General features: G+C 46.9%; 1 protein-coding gene across 2 annotated transcripts in view; it reads left to right on the forward strand.

Annotated features, from left to right (window-relative positions):
* The window catches only part of LOC118231030 (SH3 and multiple ankyrin repeat domains protein 3-like), a 155,629-nt gene that overhangs the window by 96,175 nt on the left and 32,291 nt on the right, over positions 1-27,163 (forward strand). For both annotated transcript variants that reach the window (XM_035424445.1, XM_035424446.1), the window contains exon 10: positions 10,403-10,516. In XM_035424445.1, the coding sequence (XP_035280336.1) occupies positions 10,403-10,516 (114 nt within the window). The remainder of the gene's footprint in view (positions 1-10,402; positions 10,517-27,163) is intronic.

The following is a 27,163-nucleotide window of genomic DNA, read 5'->3' on the forward strand; positions in this document are numbered from 1 at the left end:
TGGAGAAAAGTGGTGATGATTCAGCTGGATGGGGCCAAAAAAATGTCTGGGTTGATAGGGCTGAATATCATCAGTGTAATATTGTAGCGATCCACCAGTGGAGCTGCTGGTGCAGTGAATTTGTCTTTAGCGTGGTGGTTAGTGTGGCTGTCTGACACTCAGGAGACCTGAGGCTGGGCCTTGCCGGATACTCACACGCTGCAGTATATGTATAAACATTTTTTTGGTGCGACAGAATACGTAGGGCGAGGGCCCAGTGTTAGTCTTGAGTGTGTTCCTGTCCGGGCTGTCAACCTGAATACCCCAGCTCTTGAAAGCCGAAACGCGACATCGGAGACATTTTTTTTAAACATTTGATAAATGGAAGGGTATTTAAAACATCTAGTCAGCTACAGTAGAAGAGTTCAATTGCAAAATTCCTTTTGCATCAACTTAGGCAAATTTTACCCCCTCCCCTTGCTAACGCTTGTGAACGCGGTGCCACCCCGCTTGTTTACCCGAGCCCGCTGGCACGGAGGTGGGCGATGCAGGGTTTGCTAGCTTAATGTATGGGCTTCCCCAGGGTGCCGGAGCGTGGCAGACATTAAATTAAAATCCATTCAGTCCGCCAGCCGCTGGAATCACAACTGATTACCAGCGGCTGAAGTGCCGGGGTCTGGAAACAGCACTTCAGCGGGGTGACGCGGAACCAAAATTGAGGGGACTGCAAGTGGGGTCCCGGTGGGGGACACTTGTCTCCGACGCACACCCGCCCGCACGCAAACAGGAAGAGGAAGCCGGGGGTTTTCCCAGGCCTCTCACCAGAAGCCGGCTCTTTTCCCTGACCCTGTCAGACCCAGGACCCCTCAGGAAGCACTGAGGACGTACTTGAATGCTTGAAAAGATGGAGGGGTCTTTTGAGTGGTTCTGTTCAGCACATGAGCACACACACACACACATACACAAGCCCACGCACACATACACACATACACTCACAAGCACACTCACTCACACACACACACACACATACACAAGCCCACGCACACATACACACATACACTCACAAGCACATGCACGCACACACTCACTCACACACACACACACACACACATAAAGTGCACACACACGCGCACGCATACACACATACAAACTTGCACGCACGCATAGAATACACACACATGCACACACACACACACACACATGCAATATTCACATGCATTGGCGCCTATCTCTCCATTTCTATAAAGCACACACCTCCACTCTTACAATATGGTAAAATAAATGTAACCCTCAAAATGTCCCTGTTGGCATATTCTTTTCTTCCCTGAAATGGCCACTCTGGGTTCGGTTTGTGAGGCCTTTTGGTCCCTGCAAGCCTGTGCTCTTTGCACAGTCAGCATTAATGTCACTGCAGCTGACTTAATGCCCCGACAGGATCACGCAACATGCCTTCCCATCATGCAACAGGCTCGCGTTCGCTGACGGGAACGAGCTGAACCCTGACCGCCTTGGCCCTGCCGTGTCATTTCCTGGATATCGAATCGGACGCAACCTGTACTGGGGTCGCTGAGCGAGGCAGCACCTCACGCACTCAGGGGAGAGTCTGCGGGCGAAGCTTTCTAATCCGACTTGAGCTGCGTTCCCTCAGATCAGCGCCAAGAAAAGACTCAAGTGCAAAGGCTCCCCAGAGCCTGCGCAGCACCGATCATTTCAAATGCATTTTTATCATTTATTAAGGTGAAATTTCACGTGGTTAGGAGAGCATGGCCGAGCGGGTTTGAAAGCTCTCGTGTAGCGGATTGGACCTTTTTCAGAGGTAGCGAAACCCTTTCATTTCTGTTTACTAGCGAGCGGGGAAATCTGAAAGCATCGCGGTGGCTTTTGACTGAAGCTTTTTGAGAGGCAGGCTGAAGATGTTGGGAAGTCACTGTTATCAAACCTTTTCAGTGTCCCAATCTGCTTGGCTGTACTGTTCCTCTCTGATAGTTAGTTTCAGATCTTTAGCCCCCACCTGTCAGTAGAAATATCTGTGGAAACTCTAAACATTGCCCATGAATTTACTCTTGAGTGTCGCATTCGATTCAGATTTTTTGAGAGCGACGTGTCTGTGGTCTGTGGGGGAATTGTATGTGTGGTACAGTATTGGGGAATTGTATGTGTGGTACAGTATTGGGGAATTGTATGTGTGGTACAGTATTGGGGAATTGTATGTGTGGGACAGTATTGGGGAATTGTATGTGTGGTACAGTATTGGGGAATTGTATGTGTGGTACAGTATTGGGGAATTGTATGTGTGGGACAGTATTGGGGAATTGTATGTGTGGTACAGTGTTGGGGAGTTGTATGTGTGGTACAGTATTGGGGAATTGTATGTGTGGTACAGTGTTGGGGAGTTGTATGTGTGGTACAGTGTTGGGGAATTGTATGTGTGGTACAGTGTTGGGGAGTTGTATGTGTGGTACAGTATTGGGGAATTATATGTGTGGTACAGTGTTGGGGAGTTGTATGTGTGGTACAGTATTGGGGAATTGTATGTGTGGTACAGTGTTGGGGAATTGTATGTGTGGTACAGTGTTGGGGAATTGTATGTGTGGTACAGTATTGGGGAATTGTATGTGTGGTACAGTATTGGGGAGTTGTATGTGTGGTACAGTATTGGGGAATTGGATGTGTGGTACAGTATTGGGGAGTTGTATGTGTGGTACAGTATTGGGGAGTTGTATGTGTGGTACAGTATTGGGGAATTGTATGTGTGGTACAGTATTGGGGAATTGTATGTGTGGTACAGTATTGGGGAATTGTATGTGTGGTACAGTATTGGGGAATTGTATGTGTGGGACAGTATTGGGGAATTGTATGTGTGGTACAGTGTTGGGGAGTTGTATGTGTGGTACAGTATTGGGGAATTGTATGTGTGGTACAGTGTTGGGGAGTTGTATGTGTGGTACAGTATTGGGGAATTGTATGTGTGGTACAGTGTTGGGGAGTTGTATGTGTGGTACAGTATTGGGGAATTATATGTGTGGTACAGTGTTGGGGAGTTGTATGTGTGGTACAGTATTGGGGAATTGTATGTGTGGTACAGTGTTGGGGAATTGTATGTGTGGTACAGTGTTGGGGAATTGTATGTGTGGTACAGTATTGGGGAATTGTATGTGTGGTACAGTATTGGGGAGTTGTATGTGTGGTACAGTATTGGGGAATTGTATGTGTGGTACAGTATTGGGGAATTGGATGTGTGGTACAGTATTGGGGAGTTGTATGGGTGGTACAGTATTGGGGAATTGTGTGTGTGGTACAGTATTGGGGAGTTGTATGTGTGGTACAGTATTGGGGAATTGTATGTGTGGTACAGTATTGGGGAATTGTATGTGTGGTACAGTATTGGGGAATTGTGTGTGTGGTACAGTATTGGGGAATTGTATGTGTGGTACAGTATTGGGGAATTGGATGTGTGGTACAGTATTGGGGAATTGTGTGTGTGGTACAGTGTTGGGTGTTGAAAAGAAACCCGCGTGTGTGTGCTGTCTCCTGCTGACGGTTTTGGCGGGAGCTCGGAGAATGAAGTGCGCTCTCTTGCGGGTACGAGGGTCTGAAAGGCTCACCGTGGGGCTGCTGTGCTCAGGAGAACACCTGCACAGGTTCGCCAGGCTTCGGGCGAACGGTTTGAGCTGAGGGGGCTGGAGCTCGGCCGGGCCTTTTCGGGCGGCTGACGCGAAGCGAGCGAACGGGGCGAGAGAAGTGGGTGTTTTCTCGGGCAGGTGTGGCGGAATCGGGCGAGCCCGGAGCCTGAAGAGGGTGGGGGGGGGGGGGGGGGGGGGGGGGGGGGGGGGCGGGCGCGCGGCGGGGGCAGGGCGTTAGCGGGAGCGGGCCGCTCGACGCGCCAGCTCGATAAACATCGCGGCTGCGAGCCAAGACCGCTTCACGCCGCCCTCGTTTTTCGCCTGACACATTTGAGCCGTTTCCCGATGACGTACTCAAGCCCGCTGGGAAATCTCCTCGTGAAAATTTCCGCGTTCTGGAAGAAGATTATGAATGCATTTGCTTCTCTGTTTTTTTTTTTCTTTTCTTTTTTTCTCTTCTAGGCACGGCCTAGCCGTTGAATAAATGGTAATTGAGAAATGTGTAAATTCCAAACCCGGGGACATGAATTCTCATTTCCACCGTGAGCGCAACGGAACTACTTTCGAGTACTTATTATTTTTTCCATTAGTCATATAAATGTGCTAATGGTTTAGTAATATCACATTTCTTTACCGTTGGGTTAGATGTCAGAGAACATAGCTGTTTTGCAGCTCAGGGGGGAAGCTCTGGGTGAAGCTAATACAAGCTAAGTACTGACGCTAATGTTTGTAGCCTCAGTACCAAGGCTAATGTTAGTGCTGTGAATGGTTATATGAACTGCAAAAGGAAAAAGTGACCATTGCTCAAGGTAGTTGTGTTTGTCTTTGTTACAGATTAGTTTAATGCTCAATAGGGTAGTTAACAAGTCAATGGAGTCTGCACATCTTGCACTTACCATCAATCCTGGGGCTGTGCTTTCCCCTCCTCTAGGGAAGTACTGCTCTTGGGTTTGCACTGTAAGTCACTCGGGGTAAGAGGCTAGTAGATGCTAGTAAAGTATGCTAATGTATTTTTTTTTTTTTGCCTGTCGAGGCTGCGTCAGCATGTGGACACGGAGGCGACTGCTCTGACGGATGCTCCCATGCCAGCAAAGCCTCAACGGGGGGGAAAGAATCAGCCCTACATTCCCCTGTTCGATTCACACGTTACCGTAATTTGTCTTGATAATTTGACCGGCCCCTGTTGTTTGCAGTGTTTTTGCCACAGTCATTTATTTTCATCCCAACCCTTTTTGCGCTCGCTCAGTCGATTCAGCACAAGCAGATGTTTCGGAGGGTGCATTTTTATGAATGATTAATTCAGTCACAGCGTGGTATCTTCCATAAGGAACGGAGGAAGGAGCTGCTGGTAGTATGTGTGTGGCGTGAGTCTAGCGGAGGCATCTGACTGGTATTGTGTGTGATTGTGAGTCTAGAGTATCTTGCTGGTACTACGTGTGTGCCATGTGTGGCATGAGTCTAGAGGGGGCATCACACTGGTACTATGTGTGTGATATGAGTCATCTCTCTGGTACTACGTCTGTGGCATGACTCTAGAGGGGGCATCTCGCTGGTACTACGTCTGTGACGCCAGTGTAGAGGAGGTTGATGACAGGATGAAGTGTAGGAGGCTGCTGTTCTCTGTATCGGAGATGACCTGGCCCCCCACTCTCAGGTCCACAGAGACGCAGCCCAGGCAGAGATAAAGGGAGAGGTGACTCAGAGGCCAGGGCCTGGATGTAACCGGAAGAGAGTCTGCTCACAGCAGGATGGGATTTCACGGCCTTTTTCAATCTCTAACAACCCTTCATTTTCTCTTTTTTAAAAACCTGTGAATTCTCCACAAAGCTCTGTGCATTCAGTCAGATGACTGTTCTCACATTCGAAAGTCTGTAATGAATATTTAATTGGACACGTTTGAAATATTCCGCAGAAATTTTCACAGGAAGTTCCAAACATTAATATCAAACTTTTCTCATTCAGGTTGTGAATAAACTCCTGTCAAGCTATTATTTGGAAGGAAAATGTCCATGAGTCACTTCCTGTCTTGCGACTAAGTATTGTCACAATTTCTTCTCTCTGCTGAGATGGTCTTTTAAAACAACACTATAATAGATGCGATCTCCGTTTTTCTCCACCGTTTATAGTTTGTGAAATTCAGCACAGTTATTATTTGATAGGTTGGAGCTAAGCACATTTCATTTTCTATTGATTCTCAAAAGTAACTGACGAAATATAACTTGCGTATGCCGTGTTTGTCGGACATTATTGCAGTTATTAATAATTATAAGCTGCCCTGGAGAAGTAGAGTGGTACTGGGGGACTCATCCTCGCTCACAGTGTGTGTGCATCTGTGCTCCCTGTTCCCAAGGGAGCTGTTTAATCAACAGAGTGTCTTCCACATCGGTACAAATGGACTTCAGCTTCCCAGCCATCGTTTGAAATGAGTTTGTTGTGAGTGTTACTGAGACGGCTTCAGGTCCCGGAGCCGATCTGGGAGATGGAGGAATCTTCTCGCTTGAGGTCCAACGCACGTGCGCGACGTGCTTCAGAGCTGTCAGTCACACTGAGCGGATTTCTTTCTGAATGCTCTTTAACAGCCTGCAGACCTGGGTCTGCTACGTATTGGTTTTGGATTCAAATACTTTTCTGTGCTCTGTTGATCTGGCCTGGTGTAATCGAGCCTGCCGATATGACCAGAATGGCAGGGTTTGCACTTTTTGCGAGTATTTCATTGGTTTCGATACACCAGACCAGATCGGTAAGGTGTAGGAAAGTATTTGAATCCAAAACAAATACGTATTTGACTCAGGTCTGACAGCCTGTTGTGACCCTTCGCCTGGCTGCGGTCACATGGTCGGGACGGTCACGGTCTGAAGATTGCGAGATGTTCTCAGTCTGCTCCCTTTCAGCACTGTGGAAAAATAATTCATTAGCTGTGATAATTGTGCACAGCTTTTATCGAGTTTGTTTGCTGATTATGGGGGATGCGTACACCAACATCACTCACAGCTTATTATTTTGAATTAGAAGAGGCAGGAATCTTACCATTTCACGCAATCTTCACTCAGCCAGTGTCCATTTGTTTATTCTTAATAGCGAAACAATCAATACCAGCTAATAGCCAGGTCTTTTTCTCAGTCTCATGTTGGGGTATCTTTGTATTTCTTTGCATCAGAAACAGCGTAGCATTTCCTCATATCCACAGATTTAAACTCAAAGGTAAATTGTCTCTTTCATTCTCCACCCTGGCAACTGGGGCATGTTGATGAGAAAAGACAAATTCATTTGCAGATTCTGCAGGTAAAGGGCTCTTGAAAACTGAAGTTTGCAGTGCTTAATGCTGAAAGCTGGTGCAATTTGCGGTTTACCCTTTAGGTTAAGACTGCGTTATTTGCGATAATTACATTTATTTTACTTGCTGATTTATGAATGTATCTTATTTAAATCATGTGAAGAGACATCAATCAAAGTAACACTGAAGCAAGAGACCAGGAAGTTAATTGAAATCAGCTGCCGGTGGCCTACACTTGTTAATCAAGCGAAAGAAAGGAAATGAGGTGTCAGCTTAAAGACAAGATTTGAGCCTCACATAATTCAGCTCAGAAGCCACAACTGGCCGGTATTTATGCTTAAACACGCTAGCATGATGTACTGGTGTATGTAATTTATTACAGGACGTTCTGGTCGCATGGACACACACACACACATGCATGCCCAGCACACACACGCACACATGCACACAGGCACACACAGGCCAGTTGGCCAGTGTTTATTGTACTGTACTGAGTAACCTCTCTGTACACAGATATAAGGATCCTCACACATGCTGTAGCCTCTCAGCTGCTCATGTGTGTGAGTCAGTGAGTAGGGGTGGGAACTGGGGCATTATTCACACCAATAACACATTGTGCAAGGAATGTGTGTCATAGCCAGTTTGAGCTCTGAGAAAACATCCACCACCGATTACATATTGGTGCTTCAGTTAACCGCAAAACATTTCAGTGAGGTTGAACAATTAGGAACGAGTGAATGATTTGTATTTTGCTTGTACTGCTCATGTCAAGGAATAAAGTACGCACTCTAGCAGTTAAACTGTGGGACATGAGGTGGCCCAGCCAGCCTCATAACCCCTTGCTGTATTTTAAATGAAGTTCTATGTGGAATTAGACAGGGATGCTAACTTAGCTTACTGAAATGCAAGCTAGCCAGCATTCAGAGAACAGTGGTGTCCCAGGAGTCTGTTTGAGGTGGGTTGCTCTCCTTGGTCCTGGAAATGTGACAGTTCAGTTCAGTTAATTTCCTCCTTTATCGGTCACCAACATCTGTGTAATTAAGCAACAGGCTTGCATTCACCACAGCACTGTTCTGTGTTGCTGTCATGGGTGATTGATTTATGTAGTTATATATGTAACCATACATATTATATGTAGCTTATGGTTGCATATACAGGCTAAATCAAGTCCTGTCAGTGGTTTTTGGTATTTTAATATCTCAAACGTAGTGTTTTTCATACAGGCAGGGTAATGTCTTTTTTTTCCAATCTAGTCAAAAATTCAGTTGTATTTACTTCATATTTTATTTGCCTGCCAAATGCTGTCACAGTAAGAATCCAGGTTAAAATCCTGTTAGATTACAATACATGAACAGTAAAAATTACTACAGTTAAATTGGAATGGCTTTCTGGTTAACTGCTTCACAGTCATGTATTCTGCTGACTCGTTCTTGCTCATTTGGCTACACATAGATGGTGTGAGAGCTTGCTTGAAACCCTTAGCTCCAAGCGTGATGGTCGTATCTGTTTTGGCTGTACTTCCTGGTTGGTGCCTGATGGGAGATTAGGTCCTTCCTGAACAGAAGGGATCTCTCCCCACGCCTCCCCTGCTCTGACCTGACTGCAAAAGCTGCAGAATGAGTGTGGAGCCAGTTTCCTCCTCCTTTGTGCTGGCAGCGGGAATGGGTGTGCGTGCATCTATCAATCTGTGAGCACGGCACATGAGAATAAAGCCTGTTTATGACGCCTCTCGGGGGGGGGGGGGGTTGAGTATTGATGTGGGACACTACGGATGCTGGTTCAGGGGCGCACGCGCGCGGCGCTGCTGTAAAATCGTTTTTTACGACGCCGCTTTAGAGCGAGCGGTCAGTCCCCACGCGGCCGAGCGGGGGTGTGTGCGGCTGAAGTGCTCGCTCAGCAAGTTTTCAAGCCGGAACAGAAGGGGAAACTGCAGCCCGTCCGCCATTACGGCTCCAGAACGGCGGGCGTACGTGGAGCCTGAATGGAGGTCCGCTTTCGGCCCTGGTGGTTTCGATTGGGCTTTGGGGCGATGGCGTAGGGCAGTGTGAGCTCTGGAATACAGGAGGTCACACAAGGCTGTGACACTGAATTCAGACATTCCAGATTCCAGTTCATGTGGGGTAACCCCCCCACACGCACACACACACACACACTCACACCGTATTCCACTTTGTCTTTTCTTCTGTAACAAACGGCTATCCGATCCCATCGTAACGATTTCCCCCCAATTTTTGTGGGGCCAAAGTGGGGCCCTTGGCGGCTTAAGTGCGTAGTTCTGCGGAGATTTTGATTACAGAAGTTTACACAAAAACCAGATTCCTCCTCCCATCAGTTCTCGGGTGATTTCAGTAGAACTCAAAGGTTTTGGGAGCAGAGTGTCTCAGACACAGGCCAGTAACTCTCAGGGAGGCACGCTCAGTACCAGCTGAGGGCAGAGCCGTATTTTACTCCCTCGGCGTAGAGTGAGAGCGAGAGGGAGTAATTTTCGATGTGGACGTGGCTCCTTTCTCGAGGAAAATCGGCGATAAATACTTCGCCGTTTTCGCGGCTGGCGAACGCAAACCTGACGGTGCGGTTTCCTAGCAACCGCGGAGCGAGAATGCTTGGCTGCAGATGCGCGGGGAGCGCGAGATAAAGATCTGCCGGTTTAATGCGGTGCTGTTAGCATCGCGCTAACCGCACGTTGTCAGTCGGAAGATTGTGGCTTTTCTCCGTTAAACGTGTGTAAATTCTCTTCTTATCGCGTGCTTTGTGCTGCCGGTGTTATCTGCGCTCTCCATCTTTGCTCGTTCAGCTGGGAGAGAACGGAAAAAGCGAACGTTTGTCATGTTAGATGAAGCCCTTGATATCTCCAATGTTCTGCATGGCAGTGGGTTTTATTCTCACGTGGCAAAAATGTGTGTGCGCGTTTGTGCGTGTGTGTGCGCGTGTGTTCGCACGAACCCCATCCTCAGTTTCACAAATCTGCACTATTTGTGTTCACTATTGCCCCAAGGCCTTTGTTTAATGTTCTTATTGAGCCCAGCTCACTTGCAGTGGCTACGTTTACATGCACACCAATAACCTGATTATTGGTAGTAATCAGTTTATGCCAGTATATGGATTATTGCCTGCACGTGGCTGTAAGTAATGTGATTACTCTGTGTTTGCATGGTTCTTTCCATAATCGGCGTACGCTCAGTAGAAACGGTGTACACCGGCTGCCATGTTTGCTTTCAACCTGAATCTCCTGCCTGACATGCAAAGATTCAAAAAGCTGAAATATAGATGGATAAAATCAAAAGATTGGGGGGGGAAAAATCCAGGTGTCTTAATGGGGTTTTGAATATGCCGTAGTATTGTCATAATCAGGGTAAGTTGGGAGTATTAGTGTGCATGTAAACCACACCCACCGCGTCTGTAATGTTGTGGCAGCATTGTACAGCTGCAGCGCTGTTCACTCTGTCTTCATGCAGGTCTGTAGTCTAATGGAATGGTGACTAAATATCTCTTTCTCTCCCCCTCCCCCCTCCTCTGTCTCTCTCAGTGCTGAGCATCGGTGAGGGGGGGTTCTGGGAAGGCTCGGTGAAGGGCCGGACGGGCTGGTTTCCTGCGGACTGTGTGGAGGAGGTGCAGATGCGACAGTATGACCCGCGTCTTGGTGAGTACCGCCGGGCTCTGACTCCACCCCCCCAGCTGCTGTAGTGCTTCCGTATCTTAATTATAATCCACTTCTATAAGGGGTTTACAGAGAAGCCCTTATGACACAGCTGGGTTTGAGTGTTTTTCCTCCTCACGCAAAGCTTTTGATCTGCTTGGACGATGCGACGACCTTTTCAAGAGTGATATATTGTAATTGTCTTGCTCTGTGGTTTCTGTGGGGTAGTCGATGTTGATCTACAGTTACGTGTGAGCTCTATGGTGCGGGTGAATTCATTATTGTTTTTGTTTGCTGGATGCCGTTAAGGGGGCACTACTTGCTGCAAAAACTAACTTGGCTAGTGATGCCCCCCCCTTCCCTCCCTCCTCCCTCCTCCCTCCTCTCTCTTCCCTCTCTCCCTCTTCCCCCCTTCCTCCCTCCTCCCCCCTCCCTTCTCCCTTTGAGGGCTCCTGCTAATGTAGAAGGAATAATTTGAGTGGCAGCGCATCAGCCTGGAGTGGGGTTAGAGTTTCATTCAGATTAATCACCCCCCTGTCCTACACTGGATTTTAATCATAAAACACACACATGCACACGCACACGCACACAGACACTCGCACGCGCATACGCGCGCACACACACACGCACATGCAGACACACACACTCACACGCACCCACCCACGCACACACACGCATACGCACACACACACATATGCATACGCACACACACACACAAATACACATACGCACAGACGCACGCCCCCACACACGCTCACACACACACACCTAGCTAGCTCAACAGGAGATCGCTAACACAGAAAGAACAGGACAGACTGCCTTAAAGGGAAACAACGGCCAGAGCATTGTCATACTCTTCTTCCTGTTTCAGTTCCGTTCTGTTCCACTCAGAGCCGCTGAAGAATGGCTCCCTAAATATAGATTAGCCCTGGAAGGACAGGAGATTGATGGTCCCGTCCATTACGGCTCTCTCCCGATTGATTCATTTCCTTTGTGCTTATAGGAAAGAAGGCTGGCCGCCCCTTGATGGTCGGGTCCATTACGGCTCTCCCGATACATTCATTTCCTTTTGTGCTCATAGGGAATGAATGCAAAGCAACCTCGAACGAGGCACAGAGCGCTGTCTGACCTTATTAAGCAGCTGTTCTGTGAATTGCACCGTGTTTATGTATTCAGGGCTGATCTGATCAAGGATCATGTCTGGAGGCTGCTCAGTCTTCTTAATGGTGCTTACCAAGCACAGTTCAGCACTGCGGTGGAGAACAGCTCCCTGCTGCTAGTGCTATTGCTGGATGCTCTCAGTGCTGAATCTTTCACCTAAATGTAATGTTGCTCCCCGCCCCCCCTGATTTAAACCACAAAAGCAGGGCGTTCCTGCAAAAGAGCATCCGTGCTCAGCGAACCCACCCTGGGTAAATAAAAATAAATAAACAAAAGGGCTTTCGATCCCTGGTTCTTCACACTGTTTTGTAGTATGGTGTATAGAGCTGACCCCAGCGATGGTTTGGGGGTGGGGTCACGGTTATGTCAGCTGATCTGATCTGACCCCAGTGATGGTTTGGGGGTGGGGTCACTGTTGTTTCGGCTGATCTGAGCTGACCCCAGTGATGGTTTGGGGGGCAGGGTCACAGTTGTGTCGGCTGATCCTGGATCACTTGACACGCGGCTGTACCTGTGAGCTCCAGGAACTCCTGCAGGATTGTTCCCCTTGTTTCCATGGCTACAGCAGTAATCTTTAAGTCGTGCTAGGGACTCTGGCACAGACTGTAAAATACTGAAGGGCTCTAGTGTCTGGGAATACCTGCACATTGATCGCTCAGATCAGATAACAGGCACTCCCTGACTGCATGGGTGCTCTGATGTTAGAACTGCTTACATTTTACTGAACTGTTCATTTCCTACACATTGTATGCACATTACACTGCTGGCACACATCTGCATCTACATCCACAGAAGTGTACAGTGAAAAATGCGTTTTCTTATAGTAAAGGGTCATGCTAGGTTTCTTCAAGTCACATGTTTTTTAAAAATGTGTATGTATCTCAGAGAGAATGTGACAGACGCCTTGTCATGCTGTGCATTTTTCAGGATGTGTTGATTCTAAATTTGCGGTTGTGCCATTAAAATGGGTCGAGGCGGTCTGTGAACAGCCTGATGGCCGTGGTTTACCTGGGGATAGAAGATGAGCTTGCATTCAGAGTAAAGGCAATATGCCTCTCGCTGTGTCTAACACTCAAGAATAGTTCTACAGCTTTCAACAACGGTACCTAAGTGTGTGTGTGTGCGCGCGTGTGTGTGTGTGTGCAGGCATGCTATGTAGTACATATGAACACTTGGACATTTTCTTCACAGTAAAGCATCACTGTACCCATCACAGTGTTGTTTTTTTTTTTTTTTTAAACGATTTTTATTCCTCATTATTTCTCCCACTGTGGAATGTTGAGTCATATTCACAGGTCCATAGGTTAAGATTTGACCTGAGCAGAATGAATTTTCCTTGTGGACAATAAAGAACATCCATCTATCTGTCTAATTTGTTGAAATACCTAACTGTCTTTGCTCAGTTTTCTGCTCTTCAGTAACTGGACCAGTTTAACCAGACAAATTGATTATAACGGAACAGTTAAAACAGCCTCTGTTGGATATTCAGTTAGGCACAGCAGTGCAATCCTACAAACAGTTCATTTGTGCTTAGATGCTGGGTTTTCTTGGTAATAATTGAAGTCTTTTCCTGCACAAGCCTGGCACTGTAGAATGCATATGTCTCTATGGCAACCATGTGAAACACAGGAACCAAGGCTTTTTAAGTCTGATTGGCTGAGAGAGGTGGAATCCGGTCACCTGTAGTCAAAGCACCGTTAGGCTTTTTTAATCAGACTTGTTTGTGAAAGTGGCAGAAATGGCTTCCCTTGCATTGGAGGACCTGGAATTGGCTTGATGGGGAAAGCAGTGATGCCCAAGGGGTTGCTTGGTCATCATCACCACCAGCTCCATGGACACACCATTGCGTTACTCATTCTGTTTTCAGATGGCCTTTACCAGAGCGTAGAGCAATATGTTTTATGTATGTGTGTGTGGTATTGTCCATTACCCACTGATGGATATCAACTGAAGGAGGAGTCTCTAATTTCTATGCTTTTTGCTGCATTGAGCAGTGCTTAAATGCACAGGCACATTACAAGGAGCTAGTAATGATATGTGGTTCAGATTTGACTAACATGTTTTAGAGGAAATGTCTGCACTGAAGTACCTTATTTGTGCTTCTGACCATAAGAAGATGGTGATCTGTGGCTTCAAACCAAAGAAAATAAGGATTATTAACATTCTAAAGTTTCTTCTTCACAAATATTCTTCTTTGCTAACTTGGACTCTCGGTATCAAGGACATTTTTAAATGTAATTTTTAAAAACCCAACTGTCGAAGTTGAACCGCGGATTGATTTTTCCGGCATTGAGTGTGTTTATTCACCAGTAGGCTCTCTCTAAGAGCAGACAGACGGTCAGCAGTCCTGTGGCTGCACTTAGCGGTCCCTGTTGCAATGAAATGGGAGAGTGGGAGGACCATGAGGACAGGGGCAGTGACAGCCTTTCAGCATTGTGGTGGGGGGTTGCAGGGGGGGCAACAAGGGGGGGGGGGGGATTTAATTCCTTAGTGCCAGAGGATGACTAATACGGCTGAAAGGTTGATTTGGACGACGCGACGGGGGGGACCACTCTCTCCTCGACTGGCTCTGGGGTCAGCGTGTCCCGGGTTCGAGGGTGGTGGGGACATCGACGTTGCGTGCTCAAAAATCCCCTAGACCCCTCCACGTGGAGGGAAAAGGCTAGCGTGTGGGTGGACAAGGCTGGATGGAGGGAGGTCGTCCTCTGAGGAGAGTGAGAACAGAATGAGAGAGAGAAGGGGAGGAAGAGTGAGATCCATTGGGGTTGAAGCCTTTGACAGAAGATAGTAGATAGTGGTATAGTAGAATGTTTTATTAATTTCAGAACATTTTATGGAGTTCCTTGCATCCCCTTCATTGTGAAATAATCCTCTAATATGTAAGAAAAATCATGGAAAATGTTTATGCTTTTTTCCTGAGATTAAACTGGCAGTATATAAATATAAATATGCACTTTGAATGACACTGAATTACAGCTGTCAGTGGAGCATGTTTGTGTTTCCCACCTCGCTGATGGGTGGAATTTGAGCTTGGTCGCCGTGGCCCCCCAGTGCCCCCCAGTGCAGAGCTGGTGTGAGCTGTGTGCAGTGGCGGGGCCCACTGGAAGGTGATTGGCTCTGCTGATAAAGAGGGAGGGGAAGTGATGCCTGCAGGAACACTCCCCCCCTCCTAATGCTAATTAGCGCTAGCGCTGAGCCACGGGCCCCTCGCAAGTCCTGCAGCCGTTACCGTCGCTGGAGCCTCCATTCCGCTGGCTCAGCGCGCGCACAGGACCCGCGGGGGCTTCTAAGGGCGAGGCGCACGCGCTCGTTTTGCTTCGCTATTTAACAGCCGCTATTATCCAGGGCGACGTACGCCGGTTATGCTTTTTATTTATTTATTTATTTATATATACAATCTATTTACCCGCCTGGATGGTTGCTGAAGCGATTCGGTTCAACAGCAGCACTCTGGGCTGGGATTCAAACCCACGACCTTTCACCGTTATGCTATGCCGCTGCCCGAGCGTGAACGCTGGTTTTCACACGCTCGAGCACGCAGAGGTACGCACGGGCTAGCGTGTGCAGGTTAGCGTGCGCGGGCACTAACTGAGCGATGAGCCGTTGTTCATGTGTTAATTCAGCTCCGACCAGTAGGGACCATATGTGCTGTTTTTAACACTGAACATTTTTCTGTGCATTGTCAAGTGAAGCATTGTGGGTAACATGTGGAGGTATTATGATCCATTTAGCGTAGAAACAGTCACGTGGGACTGGAAGGTGAAATACGTAAGAATGCCACAGAGGCAGACGGTGACGGATCTGCGTCCGGCGCTCACAGACTCTCGACACGTAGAGGTACAGCGGCCTGTTTCTCACGGCGAGTAGCCAGGGCCTTTCTTTCTTTTTTACGATGTGGAAACTCACATTTGATGAGGGGCCGCTGCTGAAACTCCAGAGAGCTCTGAAGTCATTGCGCGTGGCGGCTGGAATTGATAAACACGTTATGCGGTGGCAGAGGGGCCAGGTCGCTACGCGCCGCTAGCTGATTGTGATGCTCCGGTAGCGTATAGGAGTCAGGTAGCCCCAGACTCCTCTTCCTCTTCCTCTCTTTCATTGTCTGTCTCTCCCCCCCTCCCTCCTTCCCTCCCTCCCTTCCTCCCTCCGTCTCTGACCCCAGTGCGGAGTGACTCATCCTTCTCTGAATCACAGCGCCGAACGTACAGATTGTCCTCTGCTGGGATCTGGGGACCTGATTCGTGCTCGTGTGTTTTTTTGGGAGGAGAGGGAATCTCCGCCTCGCTCGCTAGACTTGGCGTGGGCGGGTACTCCGTGTCTCCATCCGGCCCGCTTCGCCACGGTCCGCCGCGGTTCCTCAGCAGCGCGTCCGTCCGTCCGTCCGTCCGTCCTCCTGGGTCATTTCCCAAAATCGCTCGTAGGCGGCAATGTAGCACAGTCGATAAGGAACTGGGCTTGTAACCGAAAGGTCATGCGTTCGATAGGGCTCAGGGTTAGGGCACTGTCGTTGTACCCTTGAGCAAGGTGCTGAACCGGCATTGCTTCAGTATATATCCAGCTGTATAAACGGATATAATGTAAGATGTTATGTAAAGAGTTGTGTATGTCGCTCTTGATAAGAGCCTCTGCTAAATGCCTGTAATGTAATGTAATGCATAATGAAGCTACGTCTCAGAGGACCGGTGTGTTTGTGCCTCTTTGCATTGGAGACGATGCTGTGAGGTCAGCGAGCTGCAGGCCGGGCGCTCGGAGACAGGGGCTGTCCTGATATGACTCACGCGAAGCGGCTTTCCCCGCTAACGCTCGGATGACAGCTGTGGGACGTGTTACCAAAGCGATGGGCTGCTTGACGAAGCGGCACCAGATACAGATTTTTTTTAAATCCAGTCTCACATACTTACTCACACACATATAGCTGGACTGACTCATTCACTCACTCTCTCAATAACTCACTGATTCACTCACTCACTCAGTGATTCACTCGCTCTCTCAATAACTCATTGACTCACTCACTCAGCGATTCACTCACTCTCTCGTTCACTCAACCGCTGCCTTGCACTCATTTTCTTATTGACTCACTGACTCACTGGCTCACTCTCGCTTACCAACTCATTTGCTTAACTGAACTAATTATTGGTTCACATCAGTTAGCCACACAGTAATAGTTTTATTTTGTTAATCTGGTCTCTCATTGCATAGCATGTTTGCGGGACATTAGCTTGTAGCATTTAAAACCTGCTTTCCTAATGCCTTCCTCTGTTACTAGGCTGAAGCTGCTTGGGATTGTGATGTTGGGTTCAGGGTGCTAATGGCTGTAGGCTAGGCAGCACTACATGGTTCAACACGAGCGCTTGAATAATTCACACTTCTATTAGAAATTACAAATTGAAGTGTTAACAAGCCGGCCGCATGAGCAGGGAAGCCACATCACTTCCTGTTTCTCCAGACCGCGGGCGGGCGTTCTGATTGGACAGATAAGAGCGTGCCGCCAAGGACGCATTTTTAATGGAGCCAGTTAGCGGAAGCTGACAGATCGTTCTCCGTGGCCACTGTGTGTGTGTGTGTGTGTGTGTGTGTGTGTGTGGAGGAATTCCTGTGTGGCTTACCCACCACATCGTCTTTGTCTGTTCTCAAAGCCGGGGAAAGTAAAATCAAATCAACAGAAAACTAAATAAAAGCTGAATGTATAATTTTACAAAAAGTACAAAAAGAGTCTTGTTTCTATCCATCTCTTTTTGCGAAATCCAAAGACATAAATGCTTACGCAATTAAGTTATTTTCAGATGTGCGCAGAGGAAACATCGTTCATAAAATCGCTCGGAGAACATCCACGCTGCACTTCATTCATGAAATAATGAACCCTTTGATGCGGCGATCTTTGTCAGTTTAATGTGTGTCTCTACGGAAACGCTGTTGTTCATTGCCTGAAACGAAATAGACCCAAAAATATCACTTCCTCCAGCAGTCAGTCAGTGTCAGTCAGTGTTCGTCATCAAAAGAAGTTTAAAAAGAATTATTATTTTTGTTATTAACATATGCCCTATTGCCATCTCTTTGGAAGGTTCAGAATCTCAGTCTGGAAGCCTATTAGTGCTTCATAGGTGGGATTTCGGTGAGTAGTCAGTAGAGCACAGCCAATTGATTGGTCGTAGCAGTAGCCACAGAAAAGTCTTTATTGTCCCAGAGAGTGAAGCAGAGCTGAATGTAGCCTCAGATTGATGGGTCAATAATGACAGCAGCCCCATTCTCTGGGGCCTGCAGTGGCCCCCACCGTTTCTACAGACAAACAAGATGGCCAGCGCCTGCATCGCGTCTGTCCTCAATGCTTCTGAAACACGGGAGGCTCTGGCTGGTAACAGGAGTGGGTCTGCCTATCTGCTACAGGCTATAAATATTCATGAGGCAGTATGCCCAAGGACAGAACCTCTGTTGCCCGAATAAGTGTCTTTGGGTACGCCCCTTAATGAATATTGAAAAGATGCATCAAATTGGAATGTTTCAGCTTCAGTGGTAGGGTGGATAGAGTTTTCACTGTTAAGGTACACGGAGGTATAGTCTACATATGGTATTTGTCAAAAGAATTAATAATTATGAGAATGGGCCATTCAAGGGTTTCAAGCACCTTGCCTGTGATTTTGTTTTTTACCTGTACAAGGCCTATAAGAAGCTTATAAAAGTTGTGATTGGTTTTCTCAGAGCCAATATCTTAATGAATCCATGTTTCTCCACGTATTGGCATTTGGAGTGATTAGCCAGGACCTAGAGGGTTTTAGAGGGGAGGGATGGTTTTCTATGAGCTACTACCTATTCAGGATTTCCGTTGCAAATGAAGCTAATTCATCTGACTGAGAGGCTCATTAATCTCCCCTAATGGGCAGTGTAGGCACAGCATAGGTTTCCATCGACTTGTTCTTGCTGGTTTTTGCTCCCAGCCTTGTCATTTTAAGCAACACCAGTAGGGGCACAGTCTGCAGAGTTTCACAATTTCACCTTTGAGTAGAAGTGCAACTGCGGCTGTATTTGGATTGCGGTGTTCTTTGTGTCGCCTCATGCCATTTCTGCCTAAGAATGGGATGGTCACAGAGGTCTTTGTTCCACACACTGAGGCAAGATGGCTCAGACCTGCAGAAGTCCTTTATCTATTTTGTTTAACTGACGCAGAGACCATTGGCTTCAAGAACATTAATAAGCCATTTCAAAAGCTACCAGAAACTGTAGCCCTTTCGTGAATGCTGGATCCTTCAGCCGGTTCTGTTTGCTTAAGATGGGGACTGCAGTACCATGTTTGTTCTACACGGCGGATCCCACACTGTGTGTGTTGATCACGGCTCAGCGCTACTCCTGCAGTTACTGGCTCCAGTGACGAGCAGCTTCCTTCCAGAGGAGCTCTTTGGAACACACGATGGCCCGGGTTGGAACTGCAAGGCATGCTGGGGAACGTGAACACCTCCCTGGCGATGAATTCTCCATAAAAGGTCCGCGGGCGGCTTTCGACGGCTACATGGCGAGAAGACGGGTTTACTGACCGTGGAGGCTGCTCTCTGACCTCTCTGGTTCCCCCGCGATCCGGGCCGCTCTGTGTGCGTGGCGGCCGTAGTGGCGATAAATACGTCGGGCTGTTTCTGATGGAGGGGAGCCCACACGGCGAGAGCTCCATCATTCCCGCCGCACCTTGTCAAGTGTGATTTGCGCCCGGTCCCCCTCGGCATCCGTGATTCATCGTACCTCCAGCGGCCACTCTAACTTGATGTGTGTCTGACGCAAGCACGTGTGTGTGTGTGTGTGTGTGTGTGAGGGAGGGAGAGAGGGAGGGAGAGAGAGAGGGGGTGAGAGGGAGGGGGGAGGGAGAGGTGGAGAGGGAGATGGAGGGAGAGGAAGGGAGAGAGGGAGAGGGAGGGAGAGAGGGGGAGAGGGAGCATAACTTGGCTCATAGCAGTCAGGCTCAAAGATGTTCACCCATATGGATGCCCACTCTGATGAATCAGGCTAGGCAATTAGCAGATGAATTGATTTGACAGCCATGATTGTTGGAGGTCTTATGTATGTGAATTAAAATCGTAATAAATGTCTTCCTATCATATATTGTTTTGCCAGAGTATTGAACGGCCACCTGCTATAGCTTAGCAATTTAAGCATAACAGTGTTAATGAACAGCAGGCTTAGACGTAAACCGCTACAGCTGTGTCGACACTGCTATTGTGAGATTGTGAGATTTTTGTTTTGATATATGGCATCTAACGCAATTAAGGCTCCCCCAATTTAAAAAAGTGTGTCTTGCCAGATGTGGAAACATCTGCAGGGTTCCCACGTGTCGTGGAAAACCTGGAAACCTTTTTGATGCAGTTTTTCCAGTCAAGGAAAGAGAGAAAATTATGCGCAGCTGTGCCAAGGCTGGCTGCCACCGCTCCGTGCCCAGAACTCACCCAGATCCTTGGATTTAGTGTGATGTGGGGATGTGGGGGGATATTATCTAGTGGATAAAATCCACTCAAGACATTATGGATGTAAAACTTCAGAGTAATCGCATAACGCCCATCCAGATCTGGGAGGAAAATGCACCTCGCTGTTTCTTCGGTTTGAGTTTCCTAACACAGGTTAAAGGTGTTTAAGCAGTCCAGTGTTGCCTCCAGTCTGAGATGCTACATCTCATTCGCTCTGTAGCAGACTTCAATAGCCGTCATGCCAAATGACCTTGAATAAAAAAGACAAGCAAAACCATGGTGCTCATCCACCTCCATTCCTTGGTTGAATCCCAGTAGAACAGAGCAATTCATCACAAGCAAACATGCAGAAAAGCCAGGCTTATCAACGTCAAGTTTTATCTTTCTGTCTAAACTTCTTAATTAGCTTTGCTGTTTCACCGGGCGGCGTCAGAAAGAGGGTTTTTTTTTCTTTCTTTCTTTCTTTTCTGCGTGTGGCATATCTTTTGTGTGCAAATGAAGACTGTTTTCCGCGGGTCCCCAGAGGGAAGTTGTAGGCACGCTGAATAATTAAAAGGAACACCTCGCCTGTCGAAGCCGAGAAGGTAGCGGGTTTGAGGTGTTGATTCCGCCGCATCCAATGAGAAGAAAGAGCCGCCGCGCTCGCCGTCGATTGCCTGGGAGAGCTCGTCGCTCAGCCGGAGACGGGGAGGAGAGCCCCGGATCCACACAGCGCTCTGTCACTCCGGCGACGACCCTCGCCGCCGTCGCCGCAGCGACGCGACTCGCTCGCTCGCCAAATAATGAGCGACGCGGGAACGGCGGGGCGGATTCCGAGGGCTTTTCCCCGGCGAGGCTGAAACCGGGACGGCTCGGAACGCCGACGCTCCTTGCCGCGGCGCCGGCATGCCGGCGGTCCTCGGGCCTGGGCGGGCGGAGTCGTGATGGAATGTTGCTCCGCGCTGGTGGCCAGCTTGCCCGGCCTCAGCAGCAGCAGAAGGAGGACGGACGGGACGGTGACCGAGGTCAGAGGTCAGCAAACCGCGTCCGCCAATCAGAGCTGCGACGGGGGTGAGTGCCTCACCGCCTCACCACTGGACGTCTTCGGTTTTCAGTTTTAGTTTAATTTGTGCGGAAAAGTAGTCGCGAGGTGGAATTCAAGGTTTTCTGACGTGTTCTTTTGTGATGACGTAACGAGACCGTGCGTTGATCATAGTTTACGGGGGTTTTGTTGATTCCGTTGCCAGGAGACTGTTGGGATATGGTTTGGGTTTTTGGTTGATGATATGCTTTTAGGTAGATAAACACATGCTTATTTGTGTTGTATTCTGTCTAATGGAAATCTGTCAACATAGAGACATGAAGATTTTCACTACAGGCAAAACAGTAATCATTACTGAGACTGAACTGTCGGGCTATCTGAATCTTTATATAAGGCGCGGTTATGGCCTGTGGGACTGTGATGGATTTGATGAAGTGACATCAGCACTGGCTCTTCCCTGAAGAATCTTGATTGTGCAAGGCTAGTTTGGGCCCGCCCACCTATGGAACTACCAACCAATGACAAGAGCCAGGAAAATCATGTGACTGGAATTGTCTTCAGCAGGAGGCAATTACAAGAGGTGTTCTTGAGATCTGACATGATATACACTTTGTTAATTTAGTTCTATAAATGCAGTCTCCTACTGTGTAAATAGACTTCTTCTCATAGATTGATTATTTCAAAAGGATTGGCAATATGACAGTGGTTTTTTTAAAAGGGTTAGTCTCTCTTCTGATTCCTTCTGTCATTTTGAATTAAGTCCAAAATCCCTGTGTGGGCGGTGATTGTCAATTCTTTGAATAAATTATTATAGTGCTCATGATCAGGTGATGTTTTCCTGTCAGATACTTATCTAAAACAAAATCATTCTACACTTTACAGAACAATATTGTTTGTTTTTAAAATTGCTATATGCCATTGCAACATGTAATTACCTTAGAGAGAAAGTTGTTTATACTATTTAAAAATATATAAAGGCTTCAGAGGCAAACTATGAATAGACACTGAAATATGGCTCTTGCGGTTCCTTTGGTGTTCATGAGAAAGGATTGTGATGAAAATAGATAGCTTTCTTCATTTCATGTTGCTTCAAAGGATAAAGTGACCAAACAGTGGTCATAAAGGATTTATGTAGAAAAGATATTCAAACGTTCTCCAGAAAAAATATTTTCACTGCTGACCGTTTATACCGTCCGACCATCCATTTCTCCCTCTCTTTCCTTTTCTTGCTTCCTCTCCCTTCTTTTTCCATTTCTCCCTCTCTTTCTTCTTCTCACTTCCTCATCCCTTCTTTTCTCTCATCAGCTCATGCCTCTCTTGTCTCCCTTGCCCGATGTGAAATACTCTGAAGTCATTGTTGTGGCGCTGGCTGACAGGTTATAAAAGTCACCTGTTCGGCTTTTTGTTGTGGTGAGCTTAGTGCGAATAATGTAATCTCCTGAAAATAAACTAAAAATACAGCGCACAAGATTTGAATGACAGTAAAGCTGGAACTAAAATAACACTTTTTTTTAAATGACACATTTTTAACGTTTAGAAGTTAAAATATTTTTCCTTCGCCCCAAAGTGAAATAAAATATGAAGTCTTTATGATTGACTGATTGACACTACTATATAATTACGTTTTGTGGAAGGTTTTTTTTTTAATGTATGTCTTATGTATTTATTTTATTTTATGTTTTTGTGGAGCTGGCTGCCAGCTGAATAACCGTTCTGCTGCTTTACAAATGGCCACTTCATTTAATTACTTTCAAATAAACACACATCGAACAGAACATAATGTAATCAGTGACGCTTCTTCGGTTTCATAAAATTGGGTCAGACTTCTAACAGACTGCTGTGTGTGAAGCACTCGACGAGCGAGCGGAATGAAAAACTACTCCTTTTAATGCGCAGATCAAGTCATTACACCTGCCAGCGAGCTCTTATTTCCGACAGTTGAGAGAGCACTACTTCCAGTCGCTTTTGACCTACTTGCCAAATCCATCGTCTCCCAGCGCCGATTGGCGCATTCATACAGCCTGCCGTTTGCTCGTTTCTTCGCATTGACAAAGGTGGTCAGTTGGCACGCTGCTGTGTAAATAATAAACTCGCTAGTCTCGAGAGTGTCCCGTCAGGATGCCTGCGGCGTTCTTCTCTCGTTCGCGATGTGTTTCGTTTTCAGTTTAGCGTGGCTGCGCACGGTGTGGTATTAAACTACGCTAGTCTCCGGCGGGTAGCAACTCTGCCGGGGACGTGGGCGTGATTGTCTTTAGCCAAGTGGGGTGTGGTTTTGCTAAATCTGACAGCTGAAGGGAGGGGTGCGGGCGACGGGGAAGTTCCGAGCAGGCATCCCCGAAAGAAAAGGGAACCGTTGGAGAGTTTGTCATGCGTGAGTCAGCACCGCTCGCGGCTATAAAAATACATCTTTAAATCCATCAGCAGCTTACTCCCACCGAGAACAGGGTAATGCTAATGAGCTAACAAAGCAGAAGATGGACTTTGGATTTGGGGCAGTAATTCAGCCCCTGGTCAAATGCTGACCATCCCAGTGAGCACTCTCCCAAACTCCCAGTAGTCCAGATAATGCAGAGTTTGCAAAAGCAGAGGGTTTGTTGCATTGTTTTCTTGGCAATACATATGAAAAAAAGAATTTGCTTGAGCAAAAAATATCATTTTGGCAATGGTGGGACTGGAATAATTATGAACCAACTCCAAGCTGAATAAGCATTTTGAGGGGAAAAAAATATTAGTCATCTTACTCAGAAGACCTTACCGACCTTCGATCGAGTGACCTAGCTCTGACTACAACTGCGTTCAACACACCAGCCCAGAGAGCACATTAAATATTCATGCATGCCCTTTGCATCTTCAGTTTTAAATATGTTTTTGCACCCAATCAAAGCATGAAAGAGTGGTCCAGTTTGCTTCAGTAGCCTACGCTAAGGCACATGGGGCTCAGATGAGGACTCTTCTGCGCTCTCATTGCTGTGGTTCCCTGACCACAGCTTGCCTTACCGCATCAAATTTTCTGCCAAATTTTCTTCAGTTTGATGCTGAAGTGTAGGCGGCAATGTAGTGTGATGGGTAAGGAGCTGGTCCTGTGACTGAAAGGTCCCACGTTGGACACTGCCGTTGAACCCTTGCTCAATTTTTGAAATGCAGTGCATTCAACCCTAAAAAACTAAATGCAAATAGAAATGTTTTAATTTTTCCTGAAGAGGTTTTGATTTTCTCTCTCTCCTTCACTCTCTCTCTCTGTCGTTACTGTAGAAAGTTTGTGAACCGAGCGAGCTGCTCAGCATTACTTCAGAGTGCTTTTCCTGAGGCTTCCGCTGGGTTAGTTTGAATTGCGTTTCCCCGGCAACGCAGTCCACTCCGCATTGCCGAGTCTGAGGCCAAGTTGTTTCTGTGACCCGCCTAATTTATTTATTTCCTCCTCGTTTACCACCCACACGTTTTATTTGCTTTCCATTTGCACCTAAAAAAAAAAAAAAAAAAACACTATTTACAAAAGTAATGGCGAATGCGTGGAATTACTTTGAACTATGAGGCCGTGTGATATTTACGGTTACGTTCGCCTGTTACATGTGTAATTATGTCGTTAAGCGCTGCTGCCACACGCTGCGTGAGCAAATCTTGTCACGCGAGGCTTACCGCATTGAAAAATCTAGTCCGCTCGTAAACTTAATTCACCGCAATAAGTCATATGTGGGTCTGCTTGCGGAAAATGCTTGCGCAGGAACACGTATAATTCAGTGCAGGCGTAATGAGGTTCATGGGCACGGCTGCGCAGATGGGCGTGATTTGTGAGTGCGTTCTGGATGTGAGCTGCAGCGCTGTGGTGAGGCTGTGTTGATCAGACCCCGTGGGGCCTGGACTTCCTGCCAGGCGAGAGACTTCCTGTGGCTCCGCCCTCTCTGCGTGAGGTCTCTATCCTGTCTCACACGTCTGTAAACAGCTTCAGTATGTTAGCGCTTCCTTAAAGAGATTCAGGACTATAGCACTGTGATACTTCCTTGAAGAGCTTCAGGACTGTAGCACTGTGATACTTCCTTAAAGAGATTCAGGACTATAGCACTGTGATACTTCCTTAAAGAGATTCAGGACTATAGCACTGTGATACTTCCTTAAAGAGATTCAGGACTATAGCACTGTGATACTTCCTTAAAGAGCTTCAGGACTATAGCACTGTGATACTTCCTTAAAGAGATTCAGGACTATAGCACTGTGACACTTCCTTAAAGAGCTTCAGGATGTTAGAAGGGTGATGCTTCCTTAAAGAGCTTCAGAACTTTAACACTGTGACACTTCCTTAAAGAGATTCAGGACTATAGCACTGTGACACTTCCTTAAAGAGATTCAGGACTATAGCACTGTGATACTTCCTTAAAGAGATTCAGGACTATAGCACTGTGACACTTCCTTAAAGAGCTTCAGGATGTTAGAAGGGTGATGCTTCCTTAAAGAGCTTCAGAACTTTAACACTGACACTTCCTTAGAGAGCTTCAGGACTTTAACACTGTGACACTTCCTGAAAGAGCTTCAGGACTTTAGCACTGTGAGTCCAAGATTGACAAAAAATGCACTCTCAGTTTAAAGCATATTCCCCCAGAGCTGATTAAACCTTGGGTATTTTTCTGTCGAAGGGGGGTGGGGAGTGGGGGCTGGATTAGGGCCAGCAGTGGGGCAGATCTGAGTTTATGGTTCGGGGCGGGATGACGATCATTAAGATAATATGGCTGATTACAATAACCGGAAAGCCTTCATTCTATATTTATAGCACCGTGATTAGATGTATACATATGGTACTTACACATAGTAAAAAAAATGTAATTAGATTTGTAATGCTTACTTAATTAAAAAGTGCTGCCTTGATGTCTGTGATTGGTTTTTTTTATTTGCGCACAAAAAGCTAAGCTGCATTAAATTAGAACACACGTACGGTCTGTTGAAGTATTTAAAAGAAAGATTCCGGGCTAAATGAGAGGTTCTCAGAATCTTGATGGAGGTATTTCACGGTGGAATTAGTCAGGGTCATTATTGTACTTTCCTGGATATACTAAAAATCCAAAGACTTCATTCAAGGGCTCCAGTTCCTGCTCGCCACCGGCGAAAGACGAATCTGTGCTTTTTGTTGTGTAATTACTGTTGTCCCCTGTTCCTTGTTTGGTTGACAGCTGTTAGCTTGTGGTTTGACACCCCCCTGCAAAGTCCTCTCTCGTCTGCAGCCGGTGTGTTTAAAGATGACATTGGTCCCCCGTGGGACTAGGGGGCGCCAAAGCAGCCGTCTGGTGTAACGAGTCATTCGTACGGAGATGCCGATGAACCTCTAATGGTTCTCGAGCACAAAGTCGTCTGTGAGAATCGTGATGGCTTTGTGGGATCTCTGTGCTGTGGTTTCACGTTCAAAAGAAGAGACTGATCAGAGCTCCTCGGGTCCGAGAGCCTGTTCCGTAGAGCTTACAGGGCGACGTGTCCACAGCAGGAATGTAGGCTGCCTTTGCTGCTTTAATATCATAAACTGTCTGTATCACATGACCTTATAATGAGACGTTCTGTTCTGTGGGGCTACTGCCCTGTTAAAATCAAAGCGGGCAGTTATGCCTCAAGTGTGGATCGACAGGATCACCCCAGCGTCATGTTTGCCAAGTTGATCATATTAAGATGATATTTTTAAGAGAGTTTTTCTCATTCTTACCAGCATATTGTTTTTTTGTTTTTTTCTCACAAGCTAAAGGTGCCTGGCTTTCTATTTTGTGGAGGTACTACATGAACGCATGTTCTGTGTGGACGTCTTTTTGGATTTATGTTTTTAAGAATTGTTGTGCTACATAAATATTAGGATAGTGGTTTCCTTCAACCATTTAGGTTCAGTTAATGATTCCCAGATCAACCAATATGGATTAGATGTTAACTCATTAAGATTTTTATGGGGCCTTTTTTAAATACATTTTTTTAAAACTGAACGTCATTCTGGAATCAAAATGTTGAACAGAGGTTTTATTTGACTGTGATTAACAATGCATCCCCCCCCCCCCCCCCCCCCCA

This window comes from Anguilla anguilla, chromosome 7 (assembly GCF_013347855.1).
Source record: "Anguilla anguilla isolate fAngAng1 chromosome 7, fAngAng1.pri, whole genome shotgun sequence".
Taxonomy (NCBI): Eukaryota; Metazoa; Chordata; class Actinopteri; order Anguilliformes; family Anguillidae; genus Anguilla; species Anguilla anguilla.